The sequence below is a fragment of the Labeo rohita genome, chromosome 5 (assembly GCF_022985175.1).
Source record: "Labeo rohita strain BAU-BD-2019 chromosome 5, IGBB_LRoh.1.0, whole genome shotgun sequence".
NCBI lineage: Eukaryota > Metazoa > Chordata > Actinopteri > Cypriniformes > Cyprinidae > Labeo > Labeo rohita.
In genome coordinates, this window is record NC_066873.1 from 20,609,359 (window position 1) to 20,621,568 (window position 12,210).

At 35.9% G+C, this 12,210-nt stretch overlaps 1 protein-coding gene across 11 annotated transcripts in view; it reads left to right on the forward strand.

Moving 5' to 3' along the window:
• Positions 1-12,210, forward strand: part of ncor1 (nuclear receptor corepressor 1) — a 92,536-nt gene that overhangs the window by 29,908 nt on the left and 50,418 nt on the right. For 2 of the 11 annotated variants that reach the window (XM_051109878.1, XM_051109879.1), the window contains exon 1: positions 4,826-5,224. The exons of the other annotated variants lie outside the window; for them this stretch is intronic. In XM_051109878.1, the coding sequence (XP_050965835.1) occupies positions 5,219-5,224 (6 nt within the window). In that variant the 5' untranslated portion in view covers positions 4,826-5,218. Of the gene's footprint in view, positions 1-4,825; positions 5,225-12,210 lie in introns of those variants that run through there. 11 annotated transcript variants of the gene reach the window in all.

Consider the following 12,210-nt stretch of genomic DNA (forward strand, 5'->3'; position numbering starts at 1 on the left):
ACCATTCTTACTGTTTTTTTTCTGTGATTTTGATCAAATAAATGCAGCCTTGGTGTGAGCACAAGAGACCTTCAAAAACATTTAGCAAGTCTTACGACCCCAAACTTTCGAACAGTAGTGTATTGCGTGAAGTAAAGTGACAATACTGAATGCTAATGTTTTTCAATATTAACAGGTACAAACATACATTTTTAACTGGCATGTTGAGTATTGCAGTAGTGAGATTCACTTCCCAATTGCATTCACCGCCAGACAGCATTTTAAGGAGGCATAATGCTTTTTCCTCCCTGAAGTTTTTTTTTTTTCTTCTGTTGTGTAGTGGTTGGTTGAATTAGCATTCATTCTTGTGATTGCAAACAAGTGGAAGGTCTGTTTTGAGATGCAGTTTTAGAAGCCCCCTACTGTTCAGTATGCACTGTTGCACTATGCACAGCATCTGCATCTCAGTCTGAGAAAGAGTGTGTGCTTTTAAATGGCTCTGTGTTTTGAGTTTTTTTTTTATGAGAGGGGGTGTGTTTGAATTATGCTTAATGTGAGGTTGTGCATTTTCTTTTTTTATGAGAGGGTGTGTTTTGCGGTTGTTTTTGTACGCTGTTGACGATGTGTTATAGGAACTCAGACTGTGTGTGTGTGTGTGTGTGTGTGCAGGTTATCAGGCAAAAATGCATCTGTACTTTGAGAGTCTCTCTCTTGCTCTCTCTGATTTATTGAGGGCTGCACAGCTTTCCAGGAATCTGTTTTATCTGTTTGGCACAGCCGAGAGGCTCCATGCTGCTGTCAGGGACCACAGAGGGAAAAGAGGCGAACATGAGAGTTTCAAACTCCAGCTTTAAAGCTGTTGGAGCGTAGTATCTGAGGCTTCTTATTTTCACATGCATGCTTACTCAAACACAATGTTTTTGGAGGGTGAAATTTGGCCGTGGCACCCAAACCAGTTGGTTATGTGATTGTTGTGTGGACGGATGATTTCAAGTACACATGAAATTGAAACTTGTCCCGTTTAGTTTGTCAATAAGTGTTCAAAGTCATATTGTGTCTGACTGATTTATCAGTGCAGGTAATTCTAAAAATATATGTATTTGTTTTTACAATCTTTAATCAGAATTGCTTGTTCTTCCACCTTTTTTTCCGGATGTCACCTTGGCAGTACAGACTGTTAGTTAATGTTAACCAAATTTACCTAAGCCGTTTAGGTGTTGTTTTAAGCTACTGTTGCAAGTAAAAGTAACAGCTCTTAAAAGCTTGCCAATACTTAAGTCATTTAATTCTGATTAAATCTGAAGTCTAATGTAATAAGAGAAACAACATTACCATTGGCCATGATGCAGTGGTCAAGTGTAATCTAAACCTTTATCTTCCATGTCCCAGTCAAAAAGTTTTGTGGTGAGGGAACTACCTCTATATATTATGGAAGTAAAATGCATTGCTAAAGCAATCTGTCATTTTAATTTTAAGACAACGATCATAATTGGACATTATACCTGTGTTTTTGTTTTGTGCTGACCTGAATAAGATATTTCACATTAAAAGACGTTTACATCCACAAGAGAAAATAATAGTTGAATGTATAAAAATGACCCCATATAAAAGTTTACATACACTTGATTCTTAATACTATGTTGTTACCTGAATGATTCATAGCTATTTTTTTTTTTTGTTGTTGTTGTTTTTAGTGATAGTCATTGAGTCCCTTGTTTGCCCTAGCCATTAGTGTTGGGCGATATGCTTAATTTTCATATCGTCCTATCGTCAGCCTGTGAGATCGCCGATACACGATATTATCGTGCTAATTTACTTAATTATACATTTCGTTTCATTAACGGAAAGTGAACCAACACCAGCATAAGGCTAGCAGCCTAATGTTTTCAATATCACTTAATTTGTTTAACATGCTAACAATTTAATAGAAACATTGTAAGTTACTAATGCTTACATTTTCTGAGTTATTCAAAAAGCAGCTACAAAACGAGCGAAGAACATTAACATAATGACTAGTACCATAGTACCATACCTGTACCATAGGTGAATACAATACTGTATGATGAATAAATTTCTTACCCCTTATTTACACGGCACACGTCTGCGGCGCGAAGAGGGCTGTTCCCCCCCAAAACGAGTTACTTTGCTCGCCTTTTCCATCCTCTTCCCTCCTTGCTGAACGTGATCGATTTCAAAGGTGAAAGTAAAACCGGAAAAAAAACACATACGTCCCCCTCGAAACACCCCCCTCCCACTCACCGTGATTTGTGCCCCCCATAGAAATGAAAATGCCACCCAATGGAGGTGTCCTGGCGCCGGCTCTGCGACGCAGCCAATCTAATCAATGCTTGTGTTTATACCAGCCACCTCGCGTCAATTTTCTGAAGCGCCCCAGAAGCGGCTCTCTGCACTACATCAGTAAAGTTAGGCGCCTAGTCTATTTTTGACGGATAATAATAATAATAATAATAATAATAATAATAATAATCGTCTCGTTATCGTCAAAGACATCAGCAACAGGCGATATCTCTGACTGTCGTCGATACACGATACTAGCCATGTTAAACTGTCCACTGTTCTTCAGAAAAAAAAATCCTTCAGGTCGCACTAATAATAATAATAATAATAATAATAATAATAATTATTATAATAATAATAATTATTATTATTATTATTTATTTTTTTTTTTTATTATTTTATTATTATTATTATTATTATTATTTTAGCATATGTGTATTTGAACCCTTTCCAACAGTGACTCTATAATTTTGAGATCCATCTTTTCACCCTGATGACTGAGGGGCTCAACTAGCAACTAGGTTCAAATGCTCTCTGATGCTTAAGGAAAAATGATGCATTAAGAGCCAGGGGTGTACATTTTTAAACAAAATAAAATAAATATATTTTTTTCATGTAGTAATGCCCTTCAAATGCTACAGAAGATATTTGCATGTTTCCCAGAAGACAAAATAAGTTAAATTTACCTAATCTTCAAATTCAAAAAGTTTTCATCCCCCGAGTAAATAAACTACATTTATTTAGTTTAAATTTTACTAAATAAAATAAATTACATTTTGCAGATTCTGCAAGGTGTATGTAAACTTTTGACTGTTCAACGAAAAATTGTCAACTTCTGTCATTATTTACTTAATTTTATGTACTTTCAAACCTGCATTACTTACTTTCTTTTGTGATATGGAAAAGATTAGATTTTATACCAACATTCTTCAAAATATCATCTTCTGTGTTTCACAGAACATACGGGTTTGGAACAACAAAGTGAGAGCATTTTAGGTGTACTGTCCCTTTAATAAAGATTTAAGGACTCATAGATAATAGTCTATGAAACTGAAAAGATCTGTTTATTAATTTGACAACACTTGCTTTGACCAACAAACTTTATTTCATTGTTCAGTAAAATAACATAACATTCATTTATTAAGATGACATTGAAACCACAAGAATATTTGTGACAAAAGCTTTTGTAGTCTTACTAAGCACTGTCTTGTGTTTTCTTGGTATTCTGCTTTCGCAATGTGTGAAATACTGGTGTTGTGGTATTGCAGACCGGCCGTCCAATTTAATGAACAATATCTCATAAATTATTCTTTCCCTAAAAGCCCTCACTTCCCATTAAATCTTCTCTCTCCTGGTCTGTTTTCATGGGGGTGCTTTAAAACTTTAGTTTATCTCTTTTTCACATGCTTTCAATCCCCGTTAGCATCCTGTATCGTGAGAATGTTTTTGAAGAAGCTCAAACTAAAAATATTGGATTATGAGTAAATGTGTTTAACATTTGGTAAATGCAGGGAAACCAAATTACACACGCACTGCTTGATGTACAAGTGATATATCTCGGATATAATCATACGTAGATGAGCATCTACATGGCCTGTCTAACTCGATTAGCCCTCTGTCGCCTGTGTGCGTGTGTGTAAGCAGCTGCTGTACATAATTGGCATTAATAACAGCTATATTTCAATCTAAACGGCGTGGACACCACAGGATAAGAGCGTGTGTAACAGAGGACTTCTGTGAACACCGCTGCCATGCAGATCACAAGCTGAGGCTGCAGGTCATTGAAAGCATGTGTCTTTGAGTCAGGAGTTGAGCTGCAGTAATGAGGAGATGATCTGATCTGTTCCACACACACACACACACACTTGCTGCCTGACCCTTCAGCCCCCAGTAGCCCCAGGCGCTTTCAGCAAGCAGGCGTATGCGCAGCTGTTTTTGTTTGCATAAGTGGCCGTAAGTGTTTCCTGGTGTCTCTTTAGCTACCTGGATATATATACAGCACAGTCTTGGTTTTCTCTACCACCTGTTGTGATTCTAATGTTCGCATACTGATTAAAAAGAGAGGGCAAGCAGGTTCATTTTTTTTATCTTATCTCTAAAGCACTCTCTGTTTGTGTGTGTGTGTGTGTGTGTGTGGAGTATGGTCTGTTAACCGAGCTTGCCTGTGTGTGGGTGGAGTGTATGACCCTGCTCCACATTAGAGACCCATAAAAGTGTTTGTGTCAGTCGAGTTCAGCTCACGTGGAGTACTGAACGCTGTTCCAAACAAACTTCTGCTTGAGCTTTCTGTTCCCAGAGTCCCCTGAGAATGTTTTAGAGAGAGAACAAGCCAGAAAAATATGCATAAGTGGGAAGAACAAACTTTTATTCCTTTTTTTCCTTCTTGAACTGGCAGCCAGTGCGTTCTGCCGTCCCTCTAGAGCTTTTTCGGAGAAAGAGGGAGGGTTGGAGAATGTGTGTGTGTGTGTGTGTGTGTGTGTGTGTGTGTGTACGCGAGACACCCCTCCTGAGCTGCGCAGTGGTATGCGCCGTTTGTACCGACACCAGTGAGAAAGTTGTGGAGCAGCTTGCTGTGCCAATCAAAATCCTGACGGGGCTGGGTTAAGATCGGTCAGTCTCCTTTCACCTCCACCCCGCGGGGATTACCTGGGTTGACCCTAGCACCCAGATTAGCTAGCGCTGTGCGTGAGATGGAGATGCCACCGCTTCTTTAGCAGGCTCAAACAACCCTCGTGGCACGCTTTCTCGGAATATGCGCCATTGATCTGCGAGCCGGGTCCCGCAGCTGAGGATCTGATCCAGCGCGACGCCGCTGTCAGGCAGCCCGAGGCGCGCTCGCCTGCTCAGCCTGTTCCTGTCACTAACTCTGCCTCAGCGCCGCTGCATTCTGGGATATATAATGGGATGAAAAGAACATTCATGAGGGGCAGATAACACATAGATGAAGGTACTGTATGAATGAGTCAGTGAGAAGTAGTTTTGCGTGCTTTTGGAGGCTGTTGTGATTGTTTGTAGAGATTGTAGGGGCTCCATGCTTGGTTTTGGTTTGAAGTTTATGGTTGAAGTTTATTTTGTATAGTTTAGTTTGGTGTTAATAATAGTAAGATGATTGTAGTTTTATAGTAAATATGTTATTTCATTTTATTATTATTTAAACTAATAATTATTTATATTTAAATTATTATCAGTTACTGTCATTACATCAATATCAGCCGAGTGCATGTACGTACGCACGTGTGGCGGTGATTAGCTTGAATCTGCTGTCGACTTGGTGACATCTACAGGATGGGAGGTGTGCTTCTAATAAATTTTAGCACATTTTCATGCATCAAAATAAAGGCATAGATTAAAAGTTCAGTCTTTGGATTTTATAAGTCAAGCCAAATCTAAATAGATCATTTTTGTAATATGCTGAGTTGTTGATAATCAATTTTGTTTGCAAATTGCATATTTTTTGGCCTGGTCTCCTCTCCCTCCCTTTCTTGATTGATTTATTTGAGCTTTTGCAGGAGCTTGTGACAGTCTTTCCTGTTACTTTACTTGATTTAGAAAATCATGATACTATTTTTTCTGAACTTTCCATGTGTCAGAGTTGCACTTTTCACTGCACCATGTTCATTCAAAGTGATTTATAAAATAATCAGCTTCTTTTCCACACTTTACCATATATCAAACCACGTTTGTTTTGCTGGGAATTAAAAAAAAATTCAAAAACTTTTTTTTTTTTTTTTTTTTTTTTTTACAGTAATTATTTGTGCTGCAGGTTGTGGGAACCACTGCTTCACCTCTGTCACACAATGAGTACAGATACTGAATGAAAATGTGTCCAAAGGTTCACTGAAAGCTGTAAAGCTGAAGTTTCCAATAAAAGATAAGGTGACATTTGAATATTGACAGTAGATTAATCGTTAATTCTTACTTCCTCTCCTTTGAAAAGATCCATCCTGCTTAAAAAAAGAAATAAAAAAAAATCCTGTCTGTTAATGCAGCTTGTGAAAATATTTAATTCATGCAGCCTTTAATAAGCTTTCTGTTTGCTAAGTGTGCAAGTGTTGACGGTAACTGGTTATAAAAACCATGGTGTGTGTTCTTACGCATTCAGGATATCCCGCATTCTGTTCTTTTCCATTGTGCTCCAGCTGTTTTTGAAAACAAGGTGTCTTATGAAAATGTACCTAATGAACCCTAAACCAGCCTAATTACACTGGTCCTTAAGACCTGTTTATCAACTAGTCATCTAACCGATTTAGAAAATGTTGCATCACTTCCCTACCTTTTGAAGATCAGTCCTCTTTTTTTGATCCTGCCATATTTGTACACCTAACTGACACGCAGTATATTACCTGAAACTGTTTTTATTCATATTTACCTTATATTAAGAACCTTCTGTATGCAAGAAGGCTGAAGCTCCAGTATTTTCATCTCAGAGCTCTTACACACTCTAAAGTTTCATTAAGCTACATCAATAATCATTCAGAAGATATTTGAAGTATTTGATCCCAAGCAGTTATCAGTGACGTAAGAGTGCAATGACAATGTTGTCTGACTTCTTGTGGACTGCTTGGAGATTCTAATTGTAAATGTGGTCTAGCCAAAATTGTTGATTTGTAAGTTGCTGTTGTATAGTTTACCCAAATTCAGTAAAAGAATGGCTTTAAACAGCTAATGCAGTTTTGCTTCAGGGTTTAATTAGGGTACAATTTGATAACACTTTTGAGAGTTAACTGGTCAAAGAAGACCAATCTGTTCATTCCCACAATGATACAGCCAGCACATGAATGAGTAAAATCCTGCCTTTTCATCTTGACTTGAATCCTTAAGTATCACATGAACAGAAGCTACTCTGTAGCAGTGTTATTTTAATATTAAATACTATTTTAGTATGTAGAGCTGGGCAATATAGCGAAAAATGTACTTATTCAAAAATGTACTTAAATGTAACAACATGATCCGAGTAACTTGTTCTTTATTAATTCTCTAGTTTAAAAAAAATCCAACTATTCCAAGTGCACCACACATGAAGTTGTCAACATGATGTAAATGTAAAACAAATCACTTTGTTTAATCTTTGCAGAAAAGATGCATGAACTACAACTACATTTTGTACATTTGTATTTGTACACTCTTCCCTGTACAAAATCTCAAAAGTCAAGATAAATCAAATTCAAAATGACTGAAGGTATAACACCAGTACACTGTAAAAAACAATTTGTTGAGTCAACTTAAAATAGTTTGTAACCTGGCTGCCTTAAAATTTTAAGTTCAGTCAACTCAAAAAAAAAAGTTTATTCAACTTGAAATGTTAAATTGTACTAAGTGACAACTTAGATATTTGATTTGAATCAACTTTTGCAGCTTTGTTACTTACCCATCTGTTAAGTTTAGCAAACACAAATATCTAAGTTGTTACTTAGTACAACTTAACATTTCAAGTTGACTAAACTTATTTTAGTTGACTGAACTTAATTTTAAGGCACCAGGGTAACAAATTATTTTAAGCTGACTCAACAAATTGTTTTTTATTTTTTACAGTGTAGTCTATTATTAACTATAAATCTTCTGTAAAAACAATAAACAGCAGCTTTCAGCCAGTCACCATGATGCAAACATGAAATTTCAGACATACAGTAGTAGTTCTTCACAGACTGTTGCACTCGCGTGTCTCGCAGCGTGTCATGCATGAAACGGCATTTTAAAAATGTGGCACTCAAGGTAAAAGTTGTTCACTCCCATCTTCTTTGATGCTTTTCCTATTCCACTGCCCGTGTCGCAGCTTTGTCAAAACAAAAGCGCATTCTGTGTGAATGGCACGTCACGTGAGTGGTTGATCACATGCGCCAACATACGGTTGGATTGTTTCAGTTTCTTTACTGTTATCGTTGGCATATTGTCAAAGTGTCTAATTCTAACATTTCCCCGATTTCAAAAAAATAAAATCGTGGAATAACATTATGTTAGAATTAATCGCTAAAATGTGAAATATATTAGTGTATATATTTAAATTTTGACTTGGTTTTTATTTTTTATTTTCAGTTTTTATGATAATTAATTTTGTTTTATTTAGTTTGTTGCATGGTTTTATTAGCAATTTTTTTTTTTGTTTTTTTTTTTAGCCATTTTAGTAGATCAACTTAAATATTTTCAGGTAAAGCAACATTACTAAATTTCAGTTTAATTTCAATTAAGTAATTTTTTGTTTAAACATTTTCAGTTTGTTAATGATAACACACTGCTTTAGACACCTGCATATCTGTTATGAGCAGTTAAAGTACTCAGAGATTTGTGAAAGGGTCAGTTTCAAATATAATAAACCATCATTCCCATACAAGCTGTCAAAAAAAAAAAAAAAAGCAGACTGTAAAAGAAATCTTTGGATGAAATGTAAAGTCATTGTAAACTGAGCTCTGAATGGCAAAATGGGCTTTTATTGTGATCCATATGTCAGTTTGTCGATGTGCTGTAAGTTGAAGAGAGCACTGAAACAAGCACATCCTCCTCACGCCCTTCAACCTAGAGAATGAATGATCGATCTTGCGTCCGCTTGGTGTTTGCTATATGTCTTTCATGTGTTGGCCCCTTTCTCTGTCATTTTTATTTTTGTTTTGACCTGAATTATCTCGGTTTCCCTTCCTTCCCCCCTTATTTGTTCTCCACGTCTCCGTGGCAAAGGTTCTGACATTTTTTTTTTTTTTTTTTTTTTTTTTTTTTTCTTTTGGTCCCATCTGGCAGCTGCACAGCTTGTTTGTGTTGGCTGAGCCCTGCTTGTTCCAGTGCTTTGCTTCTCTTTCGTGGAACAGACCGAGCAGGAGGAGGGGCTCCAGTTCCTCTGTCCTCGCCAACAACCATGATAAAGAACCTCGGGCCATTAGCACACTGGCTCCCTCTTCAAACTGAAGGAAAAAAGACCCTCTCCACCAATGGCAGTCCAGCACTTAGACTAATGTTAGTCTAAAGGAGACCTAACGTTTTCTTCTACTGCTAGCACTTACATGTTCACTTAATTGTCTGACTGCTTATGAAACGCTGCACTAGACAGTGGCTGTGTTCACATTAGAAACCTAAATATTTAGTTTGATCATTTTGCTTTGTTTACATTGGTTTTAATGTGTAACCTGCATTTGTAGTCATTGTGAACTGACACGGCTCCTTTTCTATTTATAAAAACTATAACGTCACCTGCTTAGCACATGCTGTAATAACCTTAATAACCAGATCTCATTTTTGGAAGGCTGTCAAGTAAACTCAAATTGCAAACTTAATTTCCTAATATTGATTTCTTGTAAAGCTTAGATGGCTTTAAAAGTTTAAACATCTTGTTAAATTAGATTTGCTTTCTCTAAACCTTAATAAGCCAAAAATCTCTGAGTTTTTGCACTGAATCTGCTGTTGGATAAATATAGGTCAATCACATCAGACTTTTGTGTCAAATTAATTTATTAAAGTATATGCAAAATGCAATTCATGCATAGGCCTACAGTGACTTAAATATATAAGCATGCTTCTATAATAAGCATGTTTTTAATTTCTGAATTCTTAAATGGAAAAAAATGTTTGTAATGCATGTCACTGACCCGCATTTATTGCATCAAATGTGTGACTCCAGATACAAAGGGCCCAATTCTGTAATCTCGGATCAATGGTACATGTTTGTACCACATTGGAAACCAATGGATTTTACTCTTGAATTCTGCTGTTATGAGAGAGATGCTTTTTAAACTCTTTAAAGTTACACTTACAGTATAAAACAATGGGGTCATTGTGTGTTGAGCGTGTGGATGGTGTTTCCCAAGTCTCTGTTCATGTGAGCACCACCTACAGGACTTTGTTCTGACTGGCCAGTACTTGCTCTGTTTAGCTTTTCTAGCACTTGATGATCTGCCCCTTCTCTGTTCATATTTTTCCTCCCTCTTCTTAGAACTTTCTTTTTGTTGGTGACATCTATGTCCTGGTCTTCATCACATATATTAACATCATTGTATGCTGTACACGTTTAGATGTCGGGCCTCCTTTGAAATACTGTCTGGTGTTCCAGTCATGATAGTCATGCGTATTTGTATCATATGTACTAGATCTTAAGAGTTCTGTGGTTAGGCAAAAAAAAAAAAAATAGCATGGAAGGTTACACTTCTATTCTAATTTACACTTAGCATAGGTTACACTTACAAGGTTACACTTCTAACCACTTCTAAGAACTTTCTAAGAAAGTTCAAGATAAGCTCAAAAATTGTTTTTTGACGTAGTTCAGCTGGGTTACTTTGTTCTTGTGATTCAGCCCCAGCTAGTTTGCACACTCTCGCTGATTCCATTATTTAAATTCATTTTTAACTTTCTGTTGTCAGGTATTATGAGAAATGGTAGAATTGCTGTGCTTTATACTTTCCTTGTTAGGAAAGTAGGCCTGAAGGGATGTGATGAGTGAATGTGTGTGAAATGTTTTTTTTTTTTTTTTTTTTAAATGGAAAAAAGTAAGAGAGAGACAGAGATAGATTCAGCAGTAACCAGACAGGAATTCTGTCTGATTCAGTCCAGAGCAGGAATGATTTGGAGCATGCGTTTCAGTTTGCTGTCTGGGTTTAAACTGAAGTCAGATCCGTTTTGTGGTCTCTGTCACAATGGCAAACAGTGAAATATAGAAAACTCCTGGGTTCTCCCAAAATCTTGACTTGAAAGTTTCCGTGCGAAGGAAATGGCAGTCAAGAAGTCATTCTTATGACATGATCTGCACACAATTTTCATTTGTGTGTGTGTGTGTGTGTGTGTGTGTAATATATACATTTCCAGTTTATTTCACATAAAAACTAGGGCCCTGTGAAATCTGTTTTATTTTTTCCCAAATTCATTTTTTTTTTTGTTTTAATTTTTCTGTATTCTTTCTCTCTTAATGGTTAAATTACATTTTATTAGTCAAAAAGAAAGTCTAATTAATTAAAATGATGAAACTTTACAATTTTATATTTTATTAAAAGTTTAACAAAAATTACATGTTTAGGGCCCTATGAAATGTATTATTTTTTTCCACACCTTCTGTTTTATTGTTACCAAATTCAGTTTAAGCGTGTCTAATTATTTGAACATATAAAACAACTTAATTCATTAACGTTTATTTTTACAATATTTTTACAATATTTACATTTTTCTGGTTATCAAATGAAGGCATAAAATATTAATTTAATTATCTTTTAATCAATTGAAAATTAAACAAACTTTATTTTTTGGCAAACAAAGTTGCTATTAAAATTTAAACATGAGAGAAATATTATGTGATTATTCCTTAATAAAATAATGTTTTAACAATTTTAGTAATAACAGTAGTAGTAGTAGTAGGTACGTTCTACTAAACAATACTAATATATATCTTCAAGTTAAACTGAATTTTTATTTTGATGTGTTGCCGCGAATACCTTTACATTTCTGTGTGTATATGATATGATGATAGTTTCTCCTAAAAGAAACTGTAAAATGCTCATGAAGAAACTGCACTTCTGCGCCATTCACATACATGGAGACACGGAGAACATAATTCATATTTAAATAATTTTTTATACTAGTCCATATTGCGATTTGATTTGATTTCAGTGTAATTACCTACTTTTGATTAATTCATCCAAACTTTAACAAATTCCGTGACATTCCAAACTATACTGTAAATTCTGTTTTTACGACGATTCCGTCCGCATTTTCTGCATTGCGGAACTCATAGGGCCCTAAACTTGTTCTAACAGCATTAACTAGTCACTATTGATTTTTAAAAACTTCATTGAGAGATAGTGCAAGCATGTGCAACAAAGAAGGCAAGCTTAGTAAATGTGGCTAAAATATTCACTTTGAAATACTTGTTAGAATCATATTTCATCATATTGCCCATTTGGTGTTTGATGGTACATAAGCATTCCTTTGCTTATTATTCCTGTGATGGGAGCCTGCTCACAGGTC